The sequence below is a fragment of the Macrobrachium nipponense genome, chromosome 7 (assembly GCF_015104395.2).
Source record: "Macrobrachium nipponense isolate FS-2020 chromosome 7, ASM1510439v2, whole genome shotgun sequence".
NCBI lineage: Eukaryota > Metazoa > Arthropoda > Malacostraca > Decapoda > Palaemonidae > Macrobrachium > Macrobrachium nipponense.
In genome coordinates this window covers 19297287-19320687 of record NC_061109.1, presented here as the reverse complement: position 1 = coordinate 19320687, position 23401 = coordinate 19297287, and the positions used below count along the sequence as shown (strand labels likewise).

The window sequence follows — 23401 nt, the reverse complement described above, 5'->3', positions numbered from 1 at the left end:
TTTCTGATGTTTCATTCCCAGTCACCAAAAACTGTTTAGCTGAAGGTTGATATGAAAATGAATGGCAAAAACATAAAATTCTCATGTTTTGTCCTAATGTAAACTTCTATTTTGCCTAAAAATCTAGGGAAATGACATGCAGTAAAGGTAAAGTAAACAGAATTATCCTTTGTCCAGTTAACAATAAATTCCCTCATAAACATTGCATAATTATAGTCATTGATTGTGAATTAAAGCTACTTTACGATTAATTACTTTGTTGTTGATATTTCCTAGCGTTTCCCTAAGATTGCCTTCTTTCAATTGTCACTTAAAATAACTGCTTTAACCCTCGAAAAAATAAGTAAAATGGATTTAATTCATAAAGTTAAAAACTTCTGTTTCACTGATACATCCATAACATGGACAAGAAAGAAGGGTATAACTCTACTAGGGAATGGTTGCCGATTAGTTAAATGTCCCTAGTGAGTGTGAACTGCTTGACCAGATGTATAATTTCTTTCTCTCTCTCTCTCTCATGCACATACAGAAAGAAACCTAACATACTGAATCCACTGAGAAATTTTTTCAAGTGCTATTATAAAACATTACCCGTTTTACTAACATTTTCTTATGGTCTTGTTGTTTTCATTTCCCATCAGCTATTGTGCTGCCATTTGCAGGTTTATAGATATAGAGATGGAGAAGGCAACATAGAAGGCAGTCTCGGTTATTGGCGATCCAGTTTTATGGCACTTGCCTAACAACGAAAAGTACCCACTTCCAGTTATCGGCAAGAGTAGAGTATTGGCGCTGATATATGCCTAACAGAGGTGCCACTAGAAGTGATTTTCACTTATCATCAAACTGTCGGAACAGAACTAGTACCACTGATAACTGGGGACTGCCTTAATCAAAGATTGCCTGTTCATTCATGAGTGGCTACTGTAGAGTAAGGGAGACAGCCTTTGCATTCAAAAGATAGTTGTATCTTGCTTAAACATAAACATTTTCTATTCTCTATTCAGTAGAAGTTTTATATTTCATGAATTCACTAGTCTTGTGGTACTGAAAAGCAACACTTACATTTGGATGTCTTCAAACAGACTTGGTAAGAAGACCTACATAACTGAAGTTGAGGGATTTGCAGTCATTACTGGACATGAGAATTTATATGATCCTGATTGTCAGTTGGTTTTTTTCTAAAGAGGTGTGTATTACCTTTCATTATCAAGAATGGTTTCAGTTCATGCTGGCTGAAAATTCCAACATGCTCTTATGTGGGGATCAACTGATGTTCCTCACTGTTAGCAGAAGTCTGTGCAAGATATTTCTCCATTTTTTTTATTGAGGCACTCTGTATGATGTAGTCCAGATATTCACAGTTAAGGGTTGCTAGTTTCTTGTTAACAGAATTCAAAGCACGGCAGTGGGTGAATGTACTGTTCAAGCTGGCAGGCATGACAGAATTTTACTCAGACTTAGTCAAAATTCTCATTTTGAATGATACCAGCTATTTGGCCAAAAAGAGCCCTTACATATAATCAAATGGACACTTCAGTACTGCATGGAAAAACGTATTTCTTTCAGTATCCTATTAAGAATGTACAGCACATGCCATGGCAGAACATTAAATTGATATTTTCAAATTATATTGTGACATTATAAGCTCTAAAAAGAAAATATAGAATTGGGACGCTTATGTTAATCATATAGTATCCATGTTTCATAGTGATATAAATGATTTTTTGTTGATAACAACTGTTCTCACTTTGTCTTTCTCTTGCCAGTACGTACATGTAAAAACACCAACTCAAAGGCAAACTATTGCAAAATATAGATTAAGAATTTTTATGTTTTCATAAACAAGTTTTTCACATCCCTGTATGTTACAGCAATGTCATTTTGTGCAATCATCTAAATAAAGTCAATGAAGTTGAGAATTGAATGAAGTAAATAGCACTCATGAAACTGAGTTACAATCATATTAGCCTTGCAGCATTCAGCACCCTATTTATTTTCTTTTTCATATCTTTCTTATGGCTGCTAAGACCGATTTATTTTCTTGTATTACTGATAAGAAATGAAGCTGCAAACAGCCACATCTTATTACCACTTTCTAATAAATGTGCCCGTATCATCTACAAGTACACATAAATTCCACAACATTTATGATGCAATTTCTCTTCACTCAGATTTCAAGATATGCACATCAATAGTTTTTCCTTTCTATCAACTTCTCACATTGTTCTATACACAGATTAAGAAGCCTCATGTTTACACCAATCTAACAATTTTCCTCTCTAAATATTCTAATGTGTGCTTTGGTTTCAGCATGTAAACATTTTATGATTCTCAGCAACTTATGTGCTTACAACTTCGACACCTTCCCAACTGCATCTGTATCAATTTGAAGTTTACTCAAGCTATTTCAGTTATGGCAAAATAACTACCTAGTAAAACAAAATCACTGATAAGGATAGTAATCATTTCAAATTATTATATAAATTTTGCTATTAAGGACTAGTAATGTATAATGTTCGTTTTCTGGAGCATTAGTTTTACGAATTTTATCCTTACGTCGTAGGGCCTAACTCGCTCCTGACGTATTCTGAAGTCTCTTCTTTTATGTTCATCTTTCGTTATTTTAGCCTTTTGTGGCCCCATTTTTGTCCTCAGTCCCTCAGGAGCGTGTTGGTTTCCCTTCGTACGTACGATTTTATTTTTCATATGTTATACGCGAGTAGTGTGTTTTTGGCTTCTACGCTAGCCTAGCAGTACGCCAGTTTTTTGTGGAGAGGGCAGTTCCTCTCTCTCTCTCTCTCTCTCTCTCTCTCTCTCTCTCTCTCTCTCTCTCTCTCTCTCTCTCTCTCTCTCTCTCTCTCTCTCTCGCGGTATTCATGCATGCATTCTTTTAGTGTGTTTTTCGATGTTAGTCAGTAATGCACTCGATTATATGTACGTTTGTGATAAATATTTATATTCTTTGTTGAGGTTGGAAGTCCTTGCGATGCCCTTCCCTGGCCTACCTGACCAGACCTAAGCTAGGTTTTGGAAGGTAGGTCAGGCAGTCCTGCCCCTCCACCCTTTCGGCCCCACCCTTACCGCCTCCTGGCCAGGATATTATGCTTGCTGGGAGAGTGGTCCAGGACAGAGAGTCCCTCGCGTGTCATGTTTGTTGGGCCTAGACCTATCGTACCTGACCAGATCGGAAGATTCGATTTTGGAGGGTTTAGTTAGGTTCTATCTGTCCACTTCATGACGTTCCTTTGGAGGCCATGCTAGCCTACCTGACCAGATCTGTACCGATCTCGGAGGGTTAGGCTGGGTTCTTGCTGGGTGCGTCCCCCTTTTTTCCTTTCGCAGTTCTTCCAGTAATTCCTCATCATTTATTTTATATTTGTCTTGTTGTGTGTAGCCTGAGCCTTTGCCCCTTTTAGGGTGTCAGTTGGCCTATCGTCTTCTGCTCCCTTTTAACACTTTGGATAGATGACATTATGATTATGCTCAAGCTGAAAGGTGATTGAAAACACCGCTTATTATTCCAAATCTACCTGTTTCCAAGAGATTATTGAATTTACATGTAGGCCAATCAGACAGGAAAACAAGATACCTACACTAACACAGACTACGATGCAAATTTTGCACAAGAATACACAAGCACTGCTATTGTTCATAACCGCTGCCCCTATTGCAAATACTGCATTTGTTTGTTACTGTATTGAAATTTCATCCCCACTAAATCATTAAAACTGTGGCAGGGCAAGTACAAGACATTATGACATGCCTGTCAAAGCTTTAAAACTTTTATTCTCTCTTGAGAGGACACACAAGAAGATAGTTTTGACAGGTTGCTACGGCTTTTCTCATAGAATACTGAGAAAACATTTTTATGAGTTACTGCTGCTTCAAAGATTTCTGGAAAGCCCATGCTGATAAGATTGTTAATAACTCAATACAAGCCAATATGCATTTCAAAAAGGCTAAAGATAAAACATGAGGCTTTATTTTTCTGACCAAAGGTAAGTACCTTGGAAATTTTTTTAACCTCTAAGCTTGTTAAGGGCTCTTCATCAAAAGGAGATTCTTTAGTAGCATCTACAGCTGCCTGCTCCAGGTGAACACTGATGACCCATTAGAAATTACTTGTCTCAGGAGGTCTAAAAAAATTAAAGGTAAAGGGAATGAAAAAGTAGTACAGGTTTTCACAAGCTACTGAACTTCTGGCTCTTACTCAAAAGGCGTAAAGTTGCACCAGTCAAATAGGTAATAATAACAATGTGATATTAGGCTACTCTTCTTGGGGTTAAAATCGCTATGAATTCCAAGTATATTTGGCAAATTCCTTTCTGAATCGGAAACTTTCATAATTCTGATCAATGAGAGTCCTGCAAAAGCTCCTTGGCCATTTTTCCAAAGGTCTTGAAAGAACTGTCACTGATTTATGGTGATGTAATGCAGTGAACAAATATCGGAGCTGGTTTGACGTACAGCTCATGGATAACTCAGGCAAAGGCAGAAGACTTGGGACCACTTAAAAATACAAAAACAAGCAAACAGGGTTTTGCCATAACCTACTAAAATACAAAAGTGGGGCTGGAAAAGAGAATATGATCTAACAAAGGCCCTGTGGCGGAGTCAGAAAAAGCCAGAACAATATGTATATGTGCAACGTAAGAGCTAAGATGACATAGAAATTTACCGGCACTAGGGAATGGAAAAAAAACCTGCCAGTTTCAATGTTGGCAGAGAACAAACTAATACTAACGAGAAGCTAAGAGGTGAAACATGAAAAAACCTTAGGGAAGCCTTCTCCTGGATAAGTCATTGTTAAGGGACCTATTCAAAGAGACAGACCACTAAAAGAGTCACCTGAATCAGTTGCATAATCAAATGAAACCGATGAGAAATATTGCGGCAAAACACACCGAACAAATTATTGGAACATAAAAGTTAACATGTTGATAGTACATATAGTTAAGTAAATGTGTAGTGATGCAAGTATCCAAGGGAATGACACAACTGCATCTACATCACCTATAGTAATATATGAATTGCTAAGAAGCCCTGATATGGTATTGGTGAACGAGAGAAAAATGCATAATTATCAAAAGAAACATAATTTACTCATAAGATTTGTAGTGGGCTATCACAAAAACTAACTCATTTGCAGAATCTATACGTACTCGCATTAAAAAACAATAAAGAATAAATTTTGGATAACATTGTTAAATAAAAACACACAAGAATGTGTGGCTTTCATAACTTATGAAACAGAAATAATACTAATGAAAGAAGACATGTGCAACTTACAAAGGGCTGTAACTGCAATATGGTCACTCAAAATAATATTAACAACCAAAATATGAATAATAGAACTGCTGAAACACCTGCAGATGTTAGTAAGCTACCACTAACTAACCATTTTAAGAGTTGTTGAAATGGAAAAGGGATGCTAAGAAGCTGAAAAGCTGCAGGGTATCCAAGAAAGCGAGTTCTCAAATGACCAGTTTTACTTCCACAACATAACTACTAGAAGTTTTTTCACTTTGACATAGGAGTAGAAAAAACTGATCTTTTCCTATAAAAATTCAGACCAATTTAAACAATGCATTAATTATTTCCACAAATTCACCAAAAATGTCTTTTTATAAGCGATATTGTAAAACACTGAAGCTTAGCTGGCTGTTATTTCCTTTTAACCTTTTCATCAATAATTTTGGTATTTAATCAGCCAGCTTGCAAGGGGAGAGCATTAGATCTTGACTGCAGAGCATACCTTACATCAACCTGAGGTTCCAGACACAAAAGAACATCCTTAAGCACTCTAGCTAGAAATGAAAACTGTGTATGAAATGTGAATTTGGATAGAGAAAAGTATTTTGGCTCTGCCTAAACCACAGTGTACATGATGTTACAGATCTATTATCTTACAAAAGCATGAATAAAATAAACAGGAATTATGCTGAACTTGGTCAGTGCAATACAGATGGTAAGTGACAGAGAGAAACAGGAGAAGGGTTTCCAAAACACTGTGGCAAAATAAGATAAAATAAAAATTGACATTGTTTGAAAATTTTAAAAGTCAAACGTTTTAATTGCTTGAATTCATTAAAGTCCGTAACTCTAGTAAATAGACTGAAGATTTGTTTCATCTCGTTAAGAATGATCCTATTGATCAAGTGAGACATATGATCAGTGCTTACCCTACTCTCTATTGTCCGGACATCAAGCCCCAATACAAAGGATGAAACTTTCATAGAGGTACACTAGAACAGATCCTGGTCAAGGTTCAATTTGCCCTAATAACAGTTATAGTTGGGAGATCCTCCTTAAACAAGCCTAAAGTACTTAAAGTGACCTTCAATGCTCACCTCTGAAAGGTTCCAATAATCTTCATACCAAGAAACCTCCTTTAACAATGTCTAGATGCATGGTGTATTTTCAGTAATCAGCACACTGTAACAAGTGAACCTACAGTTTCCTGTTCTAAATAAGAATTAAATACAATTCCTAGAGCAGATAGTTGTCTGAAGTTCCTTTCTGATCTGAATATATATATGGGCACAGTTACTTCAGGTTATATGGTAGTAACCTCATGAAAATTAATTGTGTGAGCAACCAAGGATTACCTAGGTTTGCTCTTATAAACATCCTTTGCAAAGACACTACTACTTAGTCACTGAATCAATAAATCAGCTTCAAAAGAAAGTACTCAATGGTTCTTTGACCATGACCTGCCCCACCAACTGCAAATCCTCCACAAACTGGAAGCTCTCAAAGTACTTTTGTTTTGACTCAAACACAGTTTCCAAAACAAGTAAATTTTAGTTTCAACAGAGTTGTTCATCATGAGGACTGGCAAGATCTTTACTTGCTCTTCCAGGGATATTCTCTGAACTTAAATAATCCAAATTATTTTTCAATATAAACCAATTATGCTTTTCATAGCCTATTTGTGTGTTGTATGTGAATCCCATGTGTGTAAATTCACTTGCAGAAGAAATGGAAGATCAGATGATTAAAGTAGGTTAACGTATGCACATATGGTTCCTTTGGTCCCCGTTAGTTTAAACTGACACTGAAAGTGCTGCAACAGAACTGCACAATCGATAGGTGGGAAGCAAGTTGAAGTATTAGGGTCGTATTCATTAAAACATACGTTTGTTTCAAATGCTCTATTCTATTCAGATGAAAGGGATCTAAAAGGGCAAGGAAGCTCCTAGGCAAAGCTGCATAAAGAAACCCCAGGCTACTATGAGAATGGGGAATCAAGAGTAGGACTGGGATCCTGTTAGAGAAAAAAATGAACATAAGTAGTACTGGTAAGAAAGCTCAAACAACATATGCCTTTAAGAGAGAGTGAAGCTGTGACACCTAAGGCAGATGAATATGACAAATCTCCAAAGCATTGACTTATCAAGAAGAGAAGAACAACCAAACAAGCTCTTATGGGAGAAATTTAAGATGGCTTGTCTGAGCCAAAACAGAAATTTTTCATGAATACCATAGAATTTAAGCACAGGAACAAATTGGAATAAGATAATCATAAACAGATCAACTACCCTTCATTTGAGAAAAAGGTTTGAGGCTTACGGATAAATGGAACTGAAAAACCATCAAGGTCTGAATCTCATCCTTAAAATGTGAGGACATCACACCGGTGGATCCATATGGTGAGTTCCATCAGGATCTTAAGTCTTGCTAGGAAAGCATTTACATAAGCAATTACATGGTCCAATCCAACTCCCTCATGAAGGACACAATGGAGAAAATGAAACAATCCAAGGGAGTCTAATTGGGTCTTCTATGTCACAGTAGAATCCTGGATGCTAAAGGATAAAACATGAAGTGCCTGTTGCTGATAGAATGATATGGGTACCAGCAAGTAACAGAAAATATAACTTATATGGGAAAAGCACAAAACATATTTAGCAGAAAATTTATCAGCACTGTAAGAGTAAAAATCACTAACATAAAAATAACTGTGAACTCATATTCTATGATCTAAATCTGAGAACATAAACTTTCAGCTGAACTAAAAATACACCATATTAGAACAATCATAGAATACATATGCAATAACCTCTGAGAAGTTATTTTGTAATCAAAAGTGATAAGTTGTAATGAACCTGGCAGAGTTCAGTTAAAAGCTCGAGCCAAAGAAAATGGAAAATTTTTCTATGAAAAACAAAAATATGAAAATACTATGCATACACCAATTCATGTAAATATTCATATCTACCATGATGACATGATAAACAAATAAATTTAGTAGAGGCCACGATCATGTACGTAATGAGTTTGTTAACCTCAACATAAAATGAACAAAGAAGAATTAGGCAAGAATTTACTGATGAATGCCATACTAGAAATGGATTAAAACTTCATAAATAAATATGTATATATGGTATAGCATGTCAAATGAAAATATCTACAGAATCAGACAAAAATTAAGTTTAATACTACAAAACCAAAACACTAACTAGCCAACAGTCATTTGCTAGTTAGACAAAATCTTACACTTCAAAGGATGAGAAAAATGGAAACCTCATATCATTACAAAACTACAGTAATATGAAAGCATAAGAACTGAATACCTCAGTGCTGATGAACAAAAGTTTAGGTATAGTTAAGTATTTGAAAAAAACGCTTGAAAGTTACCTCTGGTCAGATGAAGAAAACTGCCAGTGATATTCACCAACTAAGCAGGAAAGTAGCATCAGTGTGATTAATTTTATCAACAGTGCACGAGAAAATGTACCTAAAAGAAATGACAATATATACAAATAAGAAATTACCTCAGCTAGCAGATCCACAAAGTATGATTTTCTGATATACCTGGGACCTAAAGGACCATACGTTCATGTGCTAACCTACCTGAGCCAGATGATAATTTTCTTCTAAAAGTTAATTGGCATGTTTGGATTGGTGAGCGACTTACAAATAAGTTACCTTAAAGTAATGGACTTGAAATGAAATATGTCCGGTTTTAAAACATGTTAAGATGAAACTGTCTAAATCCACCCTTACACCCTGGCCTTTTCTTTGCTGCCCATTCCAGATATGAACTCTTGGTAAAATTCTGTAGGATATGCATTTATTTCAACAGGGAATCATTACGAAGGATGATATCCACAAGGGCATCATATTCTGTACATATCTTATCAAAATTTTATCAAGTGCTCGTGTGCCCTAAGTGTTTGCTTTTAGCTTAGGAGGTTGGCAGGACTGTTTGAAGATTTCAACTCAGTACTAAACAGATTCAGCATGAATCTGAGTCCACCAGCTAGGTAACTGGATTGAATGTTAGGTTGCAAAGCTGATGTGAGAATATCTGTACTCATAATCATTCTGTCTTGTTTTGTTCTGAAATGAAAACCAACAACCTAATGACCCTCAACAAGCTGCAGGATATCTATCAGCTGATCTGCTTTTCTATCACTTTTTGTTTTCCTAATTTTTGTTTGACCACTTTGTTTTCCTATGTCAACTAGGAGTTAATTCTACATGTGGGAATGTGGGGTCCAATCAAGTCCAGTAGTTCATGTCAACAATTGCAAAACTAAGCTGTCATTTACTCCCTAACTGTAGATACAAGTATCCAAACCTCACACACTTCATGATGATGACTAATACATTTTTAAATAGATCTGAGAGTCTATTATGTGAAAGAAATGGGTATAGTATTCCCTATATCTGCTTCAGAAGAAATTAAAAGTAGAATAGGAAAAAAATAATTTCAATATTCATTATCAAAAACACCTGTCAGAAACTTGTATGAAAATGAAATGGGTTGTAAAGCAGCAAGTTAGTCATTGTTAGTCATTAAGTATTGGACTTAATGAAAGAAGAAAAATGTCAAACCCAACATTATGATGGTCTAACAACTTCCTCTTGTTAACCTCAGAATTACTGTACATATAAAAAATAAAAACTCCATTATGTAGATGTAACACAAGGAAAACTTTCGTCCAAAACATCATTTTTCTTACCTTCTTCAAGGCCTCTCTTAATCACTAAGAAGAAATTCACTAGACAAGAGTAGCTTCATAAATCAACATATGTACTAATCTAAAATGTCTCTCTACTCTTACATAAAAAAGAGAGCACTATGTAAATAAACAAATGGATGAGAGAAGCGAAATTTTCATGTCCCATATAATCACTGGCATCTACAATACTCATCACAATGCTTAACCTCGGCCAAGGAAATGTTGATATTACTGAACCTTACCTATAGCTTGGCATGTTTCCAAATGTTATTCTGCTTCCCAAGTCGAGTGACGTCTCCTCTGTCTTTGTCATCATAGGCTGTAGGTGTTGTTGCGGTGGCTTTTTAACTACAGGTCTCTTGAGATATGGCGCATCGTACTTTGGTAAAGTACTCTTGCGTCTGCGATGATGTTCGTTTGTACATGCAAGATGGACGAACAGTGTGTGTGGCGGGAGGTGAAAAAAGACAAGACTTAGTTTAGACGGATGAGAGTGACTGGGCTCATATAAACTAAGAGCCTTCCAGTGTGGCCTAATTACTGTACTTTCAACTACAACTGGCATAGGGTATCTACTACATGTAATTTCCAAATGTAGTGCTATTAAGAATTGAATAAAAAGGGGTGATAAAGGAACTACTGTAAAGTGAAGTAACCAAAAAGTATAATGATCTTATTTACTTTAATCTTTCACCACATATTTTATCTTAAAAGAATAAATACAATGCAATAATGACAGGAAAATGACGACAAGGCTTGGTCCAGATAATTTCAGATGTTTATAAAATCAACAAAACTTATACCTGAGAGTATACATAGGAATCAAATCCTACTAAACACTCAAAGCCTTTGTGACAAAACTACATAGCTCCTAGTGCATGCCAGCGAACTCAAGACAAGGACAATATGGAAATCAAGAAAGCATCTCACAGTACACAGCACCTATGTATTATTATTAGCATGCAAGCTAAACATCTTAGGTAACAGTGGGAGGTATAGCAAGCCGAAGGGTCAACCACGTTTGATACACGACATTGGGTATTTACAGGTTAACCACTAAAGCAGACACTTTACCCTTGTCAGAATTACAAAACCTACTTTCCCTAAAGTTATTACTCTCAACAAAGTTTTGCTATTACAATTTTTTGTACACAAAGTTGCTGTGATTTTCTTTATAAAGTAGTCATTTGCATTTTCTATAACAAGGGTATAAAAATGGGCAGTTATATGAAACTTAAATTTTCATTTTGAGTCAGAATAACACACTCAGGACACAGATATATCATAGAGGAAATAAGGGAGACAAGAGATAGACATAAGAGGGAGAGTGAGAAACAATAAAGATTTTAACATGGTTGCGATGGGGATGCTGGATGACGAATTATAAAACCTGGAGACCCTTGGACGATGGCGGAAGATTCCCAAATGTGCTTTTACCGCGTCGGTTAGTCATATGATAAAGTATAATCAAAATAATATTTCCAGATCTAAAAGTCAAGCCAGACAAAACATCATCATACTAGCGCCCTCTACTATACACTTAACTAGATCACTGGAATTCAAAATGTAGACATAAAAAAAACAAAGTAATGATGTACTTCTACAATATATGAAGATAAAATGCATCATCTATCAATGAACAAATTCAGCATTAATTTGGAAAAATAGTCGCATTCGTATTTACTCAGCATTGTCAATCTTATAAAGAATGCAAACATGCGAGGCAAACCTGTAATAAAAATAAACCTAGTTTATTTAGATCATGTGATGATGATGTTTGATAAAGAACAAATGCGTTTAATAACAGGAAAGAGCAATTCTTCATACAAAGAAGAAATTAACGGAAAATTTAGGAAAGGAATACTAATTATCGCATAGGACAGCATTCATTGCAAGTCTGCAAATGGCATTAAGAGTTTCTGATAATCTAAATATATGTGGTCTTGCCAACTACCACTTGGCAAAAGGCCGAGTGAAAGTTGCATCAGTATGTAAAAAATTGAGATATGCTTAGTTATGCAATTACATAAGATGAAAAAAAAAACCATGAATAAACTTCACAAAGATATCAAAACACTATCCAAATTACAGTCCTCAGCCAACAGCACGATGGGGCCTTACTCAGAAATCTCTCAGTCCTTGGAGAAATAAAACTTTGACATCAGCAATAAATGATGATATATTTTCAAGTATAAATGTAGCTGTGAGTATTCATGTGAATATGGTATTGTGTTGATGTAAACATGGCAATACGTAAACATACATGTCAAATAAACAATCATGCATATATGCATACTTTTGGTATATATACACACATGTATGCACACACACATATATATATATTATACAAGGCCCATTAAAACACTGGTTTAAAGTGAAGGACTACTTGATAAGGGTGGGAGTCAGTCCACCAAAATATAGTCCATAGCTTTAAACCAGAGTGTTTTAATGGGCCTTTTATACTTGAGACATATCCTGTTTTAACAGAAGCATTTATTTACACACACATACACACACACACACATATATATATATATATATCTATATATAGATATATATATATATATATAGAAAGCTAATTGAAGAACAAGACAATATTTTTTACTTTTTTGTTGCATCATCTTTCCTGAATCTAAGGTTAATGGATGTCACAAAGGATAAATATATAATCAATAAATTATTATAATTCGGCTATCCCAGGTAATTTAGGTAATCAATAGAGTAGACATACAATAATTACACAAGAAAGATATACTTCAAATAAATTCTCATTACTGAGATTTATGCTAGAGTATGTTGCCTACAAAGTTATCCTTTACTATATCTTTTCAAGTGTGTAGTTCTTAATTGATAAAAAATCATATAATTTTTTATGTTATTATCATTCATTTTGTTAATGACAGTTCTTTTGCAACTTATCATCAAAAGCTAAATATTTAAATAATCTGTAAGCATGCAGAATTCCATACCAAATGAACATTTCATTTCCTTTTTAAATTCTGCCTGAAATCTCTTGCTAAATTATTCTGAATCATCACACTAGATACAGTAATGATATGAGTTATTCAAACTTAATCACAAAAATTTGTTGTTCCTCTACATCCAAAGAAACATCCATGAACACTTATACGTATGATTTGCGAACAGGAGGGAATGACGATGATGCATGGGACACTCCATATTAACTTCAAAGGTACATATATGGATCGTCAATTTAATGGCATGAGGATTGTGTATGGGTTGCAGCCCATTAACCTTCATTTTAAATTGTCATGGGCATGGTGTAAGGGTTACAACCTATCAACTTAGATGACTTATGTAGATGGCCTGAGAATGGTGCATAGGTTGTAACCCAACAACCTGGGACACATTACTTATGAAGGGGATAGAATAAGGACAATGTATGGGTTGCATCCCTAGAAATGGATTTCAATTCTGTGAACATGCATCCACACACACACACACTTTTTGTTTGTGTATGAAGTTGTTGGTATATATATTTATATTTTCATATGCTATAACTATAAAACAAGGGTCTATGTAAATGAATGAATGTATATATATGTGCATATGTATATATATCTAAGAACATTAATCGATATGTACCAGTCAAAATTCACATGGGATAAGGGGCGGGGGGGTGGCCAGGAAATGTAAAATAAGAAACAATCAATCCATAATAAAAAAATATAGAAGCCTTTTCCACATTCACCACGAAGTTCAGAGTCAAAGTTCTAATTAAACGAGTCAGGTTTCTTAAACCAGTTTTTCAAGAGAGGCTTAAAGATGGGATAACTTTAAGGCGGTATAATAACTCTGTATGCGTAGTGTCAAAAAAAACACACATTGACAGGAATATACAATTGTGTATGTGTGTATACATGTGCATACAGTATATCTATGTTGCATATACCCAAGCACTTGATGTTATATAGTAGTATATAAAATTTTCTGAATGAATGAGAATGGCATAATATAATGAACAATTATAATAGAGAACCACAAGAAACTAAACAATGAAAATAAGATCATTAAAATGAGATTATTTGGATCAATGCTAATCACATTAAATAGATTCATATAGTACATAGTATAGCAACAAACAAACCAAAACTTCTTGTGCTGCTGAATAAAATATTACTTTATCTGAAAAACAAACTTCTTTGAAGAAATGGATCTTGCCTTCCAAATCTTCCTTACTTGAAACAGCACAGTACTATGTGGGTTGTGCACCTCACAACACCCGACAGGGTACTGCTCTCCTGTGCAGCATATTGGATTATGTAGTAATGTGGAATGAATCTGTGCATGTGGAAGATGCCTCTTATAGAATAATAGATGAGGAAAATTCAGAACACAGCAAAGATGGAGAGTATCAGAAATAGATAACAGGTGAAAAGGGTCAAAGAAGAAATGAAGTTAGAGTAAGCAAGCAGCCTATCATAGGATGGTTTTCATGCTCCCATGCAGGAGAGACCAAGCATTACAGTAAAAAGGAAGGATGAGGACATGGAAGACTGGAGAGAAAGACTGAAATAGGTTAGCAGATGGTATCCCATAAGTTCAGTCTGACAAACACCTGCAAACAATATGCTGTTACTCTTTGTAGCTATTCTTGGCAGATGTGTTTTTTATTTCAATATTGATAAAAATCATAATACATCTTCAGCATTAGTAGTACTGAAGTGAATAGACATCTTAAGTTACTTTGCCAATATATTTCCATGAAGCTATAAAATGCCCAGAAGATATATATAAACTAAAGAATATTGGGAGAGGTTTGTCAACAATAAAAGAAATCTCTGATGGTTCAAAATAAATAGATAAACACTATAAAAATAAAAAAAGGAAATGCACTTTTGGCATTTTTACAAACAGCAAAATGAACCAATTTCAAATACAAAAAACAGTAGGTACATACGCACAAAAAGAAAATGTTAAAAACAGTCAAATACTAAACCACAATTTTCTGCTGTGTTCTAATGACACCTTTCCCTTGGCAAATTATGCACATATATGAAAACTTACATAAATCAAACTAGTAGAAAAAATTTGTGATTGCTTAAATTGCTGGCAAGGAAGTACAGTACAGAAATTTCATGAAATCTGAAAGGTGCTTGCTAATCATTATTGATTCAAAATGTACTACTGTATATGAAAATGATGTACTAGGTACTTGAAATATAAATGAACATAAGCTGCTTCCAAAAAATGTATCCTGAAGACTAATGGCTGGAGATGAGAAAAATAAAAGAAGTTTAGAAGCAACATATAAAATCAACATGGCAACAGGCCTGGGGTTTTCCCAGTGGATAGGAAATATAAAATCAAACCTTCCCAAATTCTGAAAAGTAATATATATGCATCTCAAAGCTGTACATGTAAAACAGTCTTCCAATGGTATACCATCTTTGTAAATTGTACCTGTTGTTCGCAACCTGGGATACAAATCATCAGCATTAGAATGATCACTATCTAATATCAATCTTCTGTGATAATGGACAGGATTTTACACCATAATGTTATCACTTCATAATGAAAGGGATTTTATACCATGATGAAATCATTTAGTAAACAACAATGCTTAGGCAATGTGTAAACAACACAATGTATGGGTGTATTATAAGTTCTTGCATAGTAAAGTTGTTACATTTTTATATTCTGTTTTAAAAACATTAATACATAAGACAAATATTATATCGACGTGATATTCATATTAAACGCATAAAATATACAGATTATAATACTGGAAAGGTTAGACCTACACCCTATGGATAAAGTTTTGGCCAAGCAGTTCACTTAGCTAGATTCCACTGATTGACCAAAGTCATATCCACCAGAAATGCTCATTTGCTTTCTGGACACAGTAAATAAGGCACTTGACATGTGACTACATCACGGATTTTGAGCCTTGTGAGGTTGCACCAATTTAGAGGAATTTGACATAAAATGGTAATGAATTAGAATGCAGTATTCTAGCATGTAAAGGAAGTACCAAATTTAGGTACAGTAGTATAAGCCTCTAAACAAGTTCTTTTCCAAATGAGATACTACATTTTAAAGTGCACATGACACTTAAAATACAATAGTTCACTATTCAAAAGAGACTATAAAAATTGTTCTACATTTACAAGCAATGATGTAATAACATCAGAGTCATTTTTCAACTCTTCCATAATGTCATAAAAGCTGATCTCATGATTTTGCAAAGTAATAAAAGCTTTTTATTGACTGAACTAAATTCACTTCAACATATAATAATCAATATCTGCATTGATATCATGCACCCAGGCATGTGAGTACAGGCAGGATATAAGCTGGCAATGTTGCAACGAGATCAGCGATTACGAGTGATGAAAATGAAATGAATGTGTTCAAGAGAGGGAGGATGAACCTTGCAGCAAATACCCCAGAGGCTCATAATCGCTGGTTTTCGTCACATAAGTATTTGACATGCATTAGCTAGCACTAAAAATTGAATTGGGAAGGAAAATGAAGAGAGGCCTCAGAGACAGCATAGGTTGCGGTGGAAGAGGAACTTCACAAAAGATGCTTGAAACAGTGAAATTATTCCTGGCCACTGACTGAAAGAAGGAAGATGAGTGGCATCATCTTTTTGTCAGGACAGCAATGATATTCCAAACACTGTTCAACATCTCTCGTGCATCTGTCATTTTTCATTATATTACTTGGCTGTTTGGAGGAAACCTATTAGGGGATCTGCACTGGTTTTACTTTGGTGCTAAATATAACTTCTATATGAGGTTAGTGCGCCAGGTTGTGTCAAAATTTACTTTACCTAAGTAAAATAAAAAAAAGAATACATGTGACTTATTAAATATCTACGAGTATGGAAAATTTATGAGTCATTTTCATTTCACAAATACACTTCATTGCTTCACTGAAAAAAGGTTAATTTACTACTTTTCAAGAATTATATCTTTTTTGGTCTACTCTACGATTTTGTATATTTCTACTTTCTGGTGACACTGAAAATATCAAGGGGTCATTCTCAACATCAAACATACATACTAAAAGAGCTACCATATCTTAAAAAATACAAAGACAGGCCAGAATTTACTCACTAAATCATTGTATTATATACATATCTACACTGTGTGTGTAGGTGTGTATGTGTATGTAAGAGTATTTACACTTTTCTTTTAAATTATACATACTGGTATGATACAGAACAGGACGACCAAAACGTATAAGACACCACTTCTAAGGGACAGGATTTCTGATGTTCATTATGTTTTGCTTTGTAGTGTCTCATCTCCCAAAGGTCTAGTACCGTATAGTGTAAATAGGATTTTCTCTTTCTCTCTGAATACATTATCAGCTGTTATATGGGCCTAATCAAGGCCTAACTATACTTGCTGGTACTACTTCAGATTTAAAATGAAAAAAAAACCAGCAATCGGTTTAAAATACTTCAAAACATGGATGATGTGACCTGCAATTTGCAGTCATCATAATGAGTAGTTACACAAATCAAGTAAATGTTACATGATATGCATACCCAAGAATTCAAATTATTTTCTGCACATGTTTGTGCAATTCACCAAGACCCTATGCTACATACTAGACTTTGCTGACTGGCAGACTGATGCTTGTAAATAATCAGCCAGCTAAATAGACAAGCTTGTAGTAAGAATGATAATGATACATGTGATGTATGTATGTAATATACTATACATACATACATACATATATATATATATATATATATATATATATATATACATACATACATACATATATAAATGAGTACTCTACTAAGTATGAGGGCAGATAGGTGGATAGTGAGAAAAGTAGAAAGATCAAGAGATAAAATGAGAGAAATAAGCTCAAAGATGGAGTTGTGAAGATGGACACGTAGACAGGTAATTAGTAGACAGATAGAAATTCATATAGTTTTGCTTCGAGGTTTACGATATTCAGGATTTACTTCCAAAGGTATACCTTGGCCAAGTATAAAGTATAACTTGAAGATCTGTCCTGCTTTTTCTTTTAACCGGAAAGAAGGGTATCTGTATTATCAGGTGGTAACTTCCAGTAAGTGACTACATACTGACTCTGGTCAGATTCTAACTTACATCCTTCCAGACAGTTGCTTGATACTTTTGTGTCTCCATTACTCCATACTGAATAAAGTAACCATTACTATAGTTTTGTACTTGCGTTGCTGATTCCTTGCTGGCCAAGATTAACTTCTCACTCACATACTATTCTGTGACTCTAGTATGTATCTAAATGATCAGTTAACTAAGAAATACTCCACTAAGTATAAAAAGTACAACTGTCATGTTTACAAACTACTTGTTACTAATAGGCAAAACCCTTCTACATTTTACTTGATACATTTTAACTACTAAAAATAAGAAACTGACCTTATTCTCACTGAGATGAAGACCCTGTAAAGCCTGCATGACTTAGCATATTTTGACTCCAAATATATTTCATGGTGATGAACACATTCTCTGAAGCATTTTTGTTCTTCACTCGACTTACAAAAATGTTTTATTCTTGATTCTCCCTAACCAAATTATGTATTGCTACTATCACTTGTCAGCTACCCTCTAAATATGTAAAAGCAACCCAAAAGCAGCTACTTCACCTTAATCATAAAAAACATTTTTAATGCATCGACTTTTGTTATTGTCTTAGCCGTTCCCATTATGTAACTGCAAGCATTTGAAGTCACTTAATTTATTCAGATTCTTTTCCAGATGAATCTAACATTTCCAGCTTCCCCTCAGATAGATAATCCAAAACTAGAGCAGAATTCCTGATTAAAAGGGAAAACACTTCCATTTTCTATGCTAAGCATTCTCCATAAGTGGAGTTCAACAATGCAGAACCACTGGTATGAGTGAAATTATTCCACTCTTCTTTATCCTTCACTAATATCTGTAACTAAATTAACTCCATTGTTCCCAATTTCTAAGCATCTATCTACCAACTCATAAACACTGTAAAATACTTGTATGCATTTATTTCTAAACCATAGATATTAAATTCATTTTCAGAAAATGTAAATTTAAAATACTACTCCAAAGGTTTGCCTCTATCGTGAGATGCTGAGTGAATACAGGATTTCAGAATGAACAAATAATTGGCAAGGCTTGAAGCTTCTGAAGAAGAATACGAAAACTTTCATCATATGACCCTCTACTTGACAATGTCACATTTATTGACTTTAAACATATGCATATCTAGATGTAATTTCTCCCTTCAGTTTTAAACTTCACCTTTTTTTCATCTTCCTACATTTCCTATTAGTTCTGGGGTGGGCAAAGATACTTTTCTCACCAGTTATCACATAAAAGGGATTTTGACATAGGAAAAATCTATTTCTGGGCTCAGCCATGTCGCTCCGTGAAATACGTTCCTTTAGCGCTATTTCTAAGGTAAAATATTGCTAAAATACCAGAGAACTGCTAAATTGGACATGCCAGAATATTCTGACTCGCTCACCCTTTCTAAAAGGGTGTCGGTATGAATCTGGGGCGAGTGAAAAACACTACTCTGTTTGTGAATGTATATGTGAACATGTATAATTGTATACTATATATAATAGTATTTATATACAGTATATATATGTATATATAGTAAAGCTATAGTATATATATATATATCATATATATATCAAATATATATAATATATTAATTATCTATAATATATATATATAATATACATACGTATATATATCTTACTGAACTGAAAAAAATGTGATCATGGAGGTCATGGAGGTAAGACAAGTATGTTATGTCTGTATGGTTGTTTCTTTTCTTGCATGAAGAGATGCACAAAGTCAAAGAAAGAACATTAAGTATATGTGCATAATGTGGGTGCACAGTTGTGGGATAGGCAACTGGTTTTCAATGGAGTTTGGAAGGGCTGATGCTTATAGATGAAATTGCTGAACCAACTGAGGATAGAAAAGAAAATCTGCAAGATTGGTGGACTAGTTCAAAGTACATAATTGTAAGCAAGCATAAACATATGATGGAAAACCGAGAGCAGAAAGAATGTTAATAGATGTGGAAGAATGAAACAGCTGCTTTGCTGAAGTATTTGGATACTGAATGAAGGTAAAATGATAGAAGAGGTGAGTCACAGAACTGGTGTGGAGGAAGAAAGCTAGTAGGGTGTGTGCAAAAGATTGAGAAGAGACCAGGAGTGTCTATGGTAGCCAAGGCTAGAATGTATGCAGGGAATGTTGAGCCATACTTACTTCAAGGATGTGAAATGATGTTAAATGCAAATTACAAAAAAAGAGAAGAGAATAGGTTGAAGCTCTTAACGAGGACTGTTTGCATGGTATATGTGGTGCAAGAATTGAAATGATAAGCATTGTAAAAATACAGATGTGATAACGATAAAGATTTCAGAAGATGGATCTGAGTGTTTTGAGATAGTTTGGTCACGTGGAAAGAATAGAACATCACTGCTTGATGAAAAAAATGGTAAAATCAGAGGTGTCATTATAATGACAAAAAGAGAATGACTTTGGGACTTAAGATGCTTGAACATGAGAGGTACTGTACTGGAAAGGAAAGATCTTGATATCCAGGATGGGTGAGTGCATAAGAGATAGAGGTGAACAGTGCAATGTGTACAGTTGGGTATGGTTGGATAGGGAGTTGATGAGAAAATATATATCTCTCAAAATATTCTGGTAATATAATATATTATTTGGGAAAACAAAAAGAGGCCTCCTTGACTGTGCATGTCATTTTACAATAAGAAGATTAATAGATTAATGAACTTCTAAAAAGTCCTACAAAAACAATAATACGTACAGACTTCTTTATGAGTTTACATCATCACTGGAGTTTTGAATGAATTTCTGAATTAAAATGACATCCTGAAGACTGGATAAAGATCTAATATTAATTCACTGAATTATTACACAAAATATGCATACTGTACTTCTAAAAATTCACATCTCATGAAGCTATACGCACTATGATGATAACAAATCGTTATTCACGATTGAGCACATTTTGTGGTCGATGAAAATAATGCCCAATACAACCTTCCTTCAGATGTTGCAGTAGGTCTCCTACAGCTGACTGGTTTGCTTTTGTGTTATCTTCACCACTCACAGTAAAAAGTGAATTTTTGGGAGGAAGGAACTCTTATATAACTTTGTTACAAGCAAAATTACATTTGTTTTGAAAGGAACTCATTTCTTACACTTCAACCCAAATCACTTTCAAGAAGAGAGGATAGAGCTTGACTGATGAAATTAGTGATCAATACGAATTCCAAAATCTCAAATTGAGTAATCTTCCCAAATGCTAGGAAGATCATTTTTGACAAGAGAATTAAACTGAAACTAGTATGTAATTGCTATCCTGAAAGTAGACACTGAAGACAATGTTGAGCAGCTGGGTTTGATGATAGGTCACCACCTTCCTGACATCTCCAAAATTATAAACAGATGACTATGGAAACCTCAAGACTTGTTGAGGACCTCCTTTGCCATGAGGTCTGTCAATGCTGATGTAATCTGACTGTCCATCACTCAGTACAATACTTATCAAAATCCTGTCTGTGAGATCCAAAATGACTAACCATGAGGCAAGAGTTGGTCTTGAACTCAGGAAGTGGAAAATGTAACTTTAATACTTGCTTAAGTCATGCATTGGCTCCTGTCTGGTAGTACTATGACTCCCAAAACTTTTGCAGGTGAGCTCCCATGGGAAAAATCAGAGCCCAAGGGAAAGACATGAATCTTATCTTCTTGACCCTTTAACAAGGCTTCTCCTACCATAACAGTTTGATATTCCAGGATAATAGGGCTACTGCTATCTTCAATCAAGTGTTGAATGATAACCCTTATGAATGGTGTGCCTGACATGCTCTGTTGTTGACTGTGCCTGGCATAAGGAAACTGCCCTTGGTCCTGGTAAGTCCTCTTGTCCCTCCTTAATGGGATCTGGTGCAAGAATCTGCAGGATGGAACTCAGGCTCTTGATAGCTACTCTTGCTGATGTAAGAGCCTGATACTACTCTTGCTAATGTAGAGAAAAGTTTCTGTATCAGTTACATTATCTAGTCCGGTGGGACATAGTTAACATCCATAAAGTCATCTAAAAGGAACTCATTCTTAATGGAGGATAGCAGCCTTCTTCTTGAAGAAGCTGTTGACTAGCATGCATATGACCATTCAAACACTAGCACTGAAGCAAAGAACTCCCTTTATAACTGCTCCAATGTGCTGATTCCCACTGCTGTCGAACAGAGTGAATACACAGGTAATCAGCTGGCTGCTCTACATGTCAAATATTTTGTACCTGGAGGCAGTTGATATGCATGCCAAGAACATCCTACCATCCTGTTGAAGTGGCACACCCTTCAATATGGGAGTGAGGAACAGCCAAAGATGTATCACAGACTTAAAATTCTTCCTAAAGCAGCCATATTCTACTGTCTGTTCCAGACTGTTAGCACTGGTGTCTGTTGTTGCTCTACTAATAGAACAGGGATTTTGTTATCAACAACTTGCCACTCAGCTGTTGAATGGAGGGTTATCTGTTCAGAGTAGTGGAGCCCCTTCAACTTAAAGGGAGGGTGAACAGGTGTTCTAATCTTTTCTACTGGGTAACTGGGATTGTCCTTCACTTCCTAAGCAGGGCCCACCATAGATGAAGTTGAAGGTGAGGGGGATATCAAATGCAATTTTTTCCTGCTCAGTGCCCATGCCCAACAAGATAGCAATTACTCCTAATCTAGCCATGGGTCCAGCTTTGACTCTGGTCTGTGTCTTTCAACTGCAGCTTCCCCATCACTTGGAGGTTCTTATCATAACACCAGGCACTGACCTTGGTATTAGTGGGGGCCCTGGTCCTGTTGCAATTCTGGTTTCTGATCTTGAGCAACTTCTTCACGAATGAATTTCCATCCTCAGATGTTTTCCTGGTTATGGTCTAGCCTGGGTCTGATCTTGAGACACTGCTCCCTCTGCTTGCCACTCCTTGGGTGAAGTTCAATACGTACGTCAGCGCTAATCCTGATGACTATGAACACACTCTGCCCCTCAAAGAAGAAAAATCTAAGCCACACTACAGGTTCAAGATTTCATAGCACGACTCCTGGCTGGGCACTACCCCATCAATTTATGCTTGATGGGTCACTGTTATGGCATTATTATGTGTTGGTAAATGTCATTTTCTTTTTGGGGGAGACAGCTACCTTTTATCTAAGCCAAAAAATATGCTAATGGGGAGACATCAATGCAGCCTTAATGATTTGGCATACACGGTGTTTTTACAAAGAAAAACTAAGATAAGGTACTCCTTTACCTGAAGCTGGTAGGAATCAACTTCACTCCCAAATATGGGAGCAGCAGTTGAAGGCACTAGAATGGCACTGGAAGTCAAGAGGTACCTCACTGGGATGAACTGAGAGGTAC

The 23401-nt window shown here is 35.4% G+C and overlaps 1 protein-coding gene across 28 annotated transcripts in view; it reads right to left on the bottom strand.

The window, feature by feature from the left end:
* The window catches only part of LOC135217022 (disintegrin and metalloproteinase domain-containing protein 23-like), a 613617-nt gene that overhangs the window by 71826 nt on the left and 518390 nt on the right, over positions 1-23401 (bottom strand). For all 28 annotated transcript variants that reach the window (XM_064252608.1, XM_064252615.1, XM_064252618.1 and 25 more), the window contains one exon: positions 10217-10375. In XM_064252608.1, the coding sequence (XP_064108678.1) occupies positions 10217-10375 (159 nt within the window). The remainder of the gene's footprint in view (positions 1-10216; positions 10376-23401) is intronic.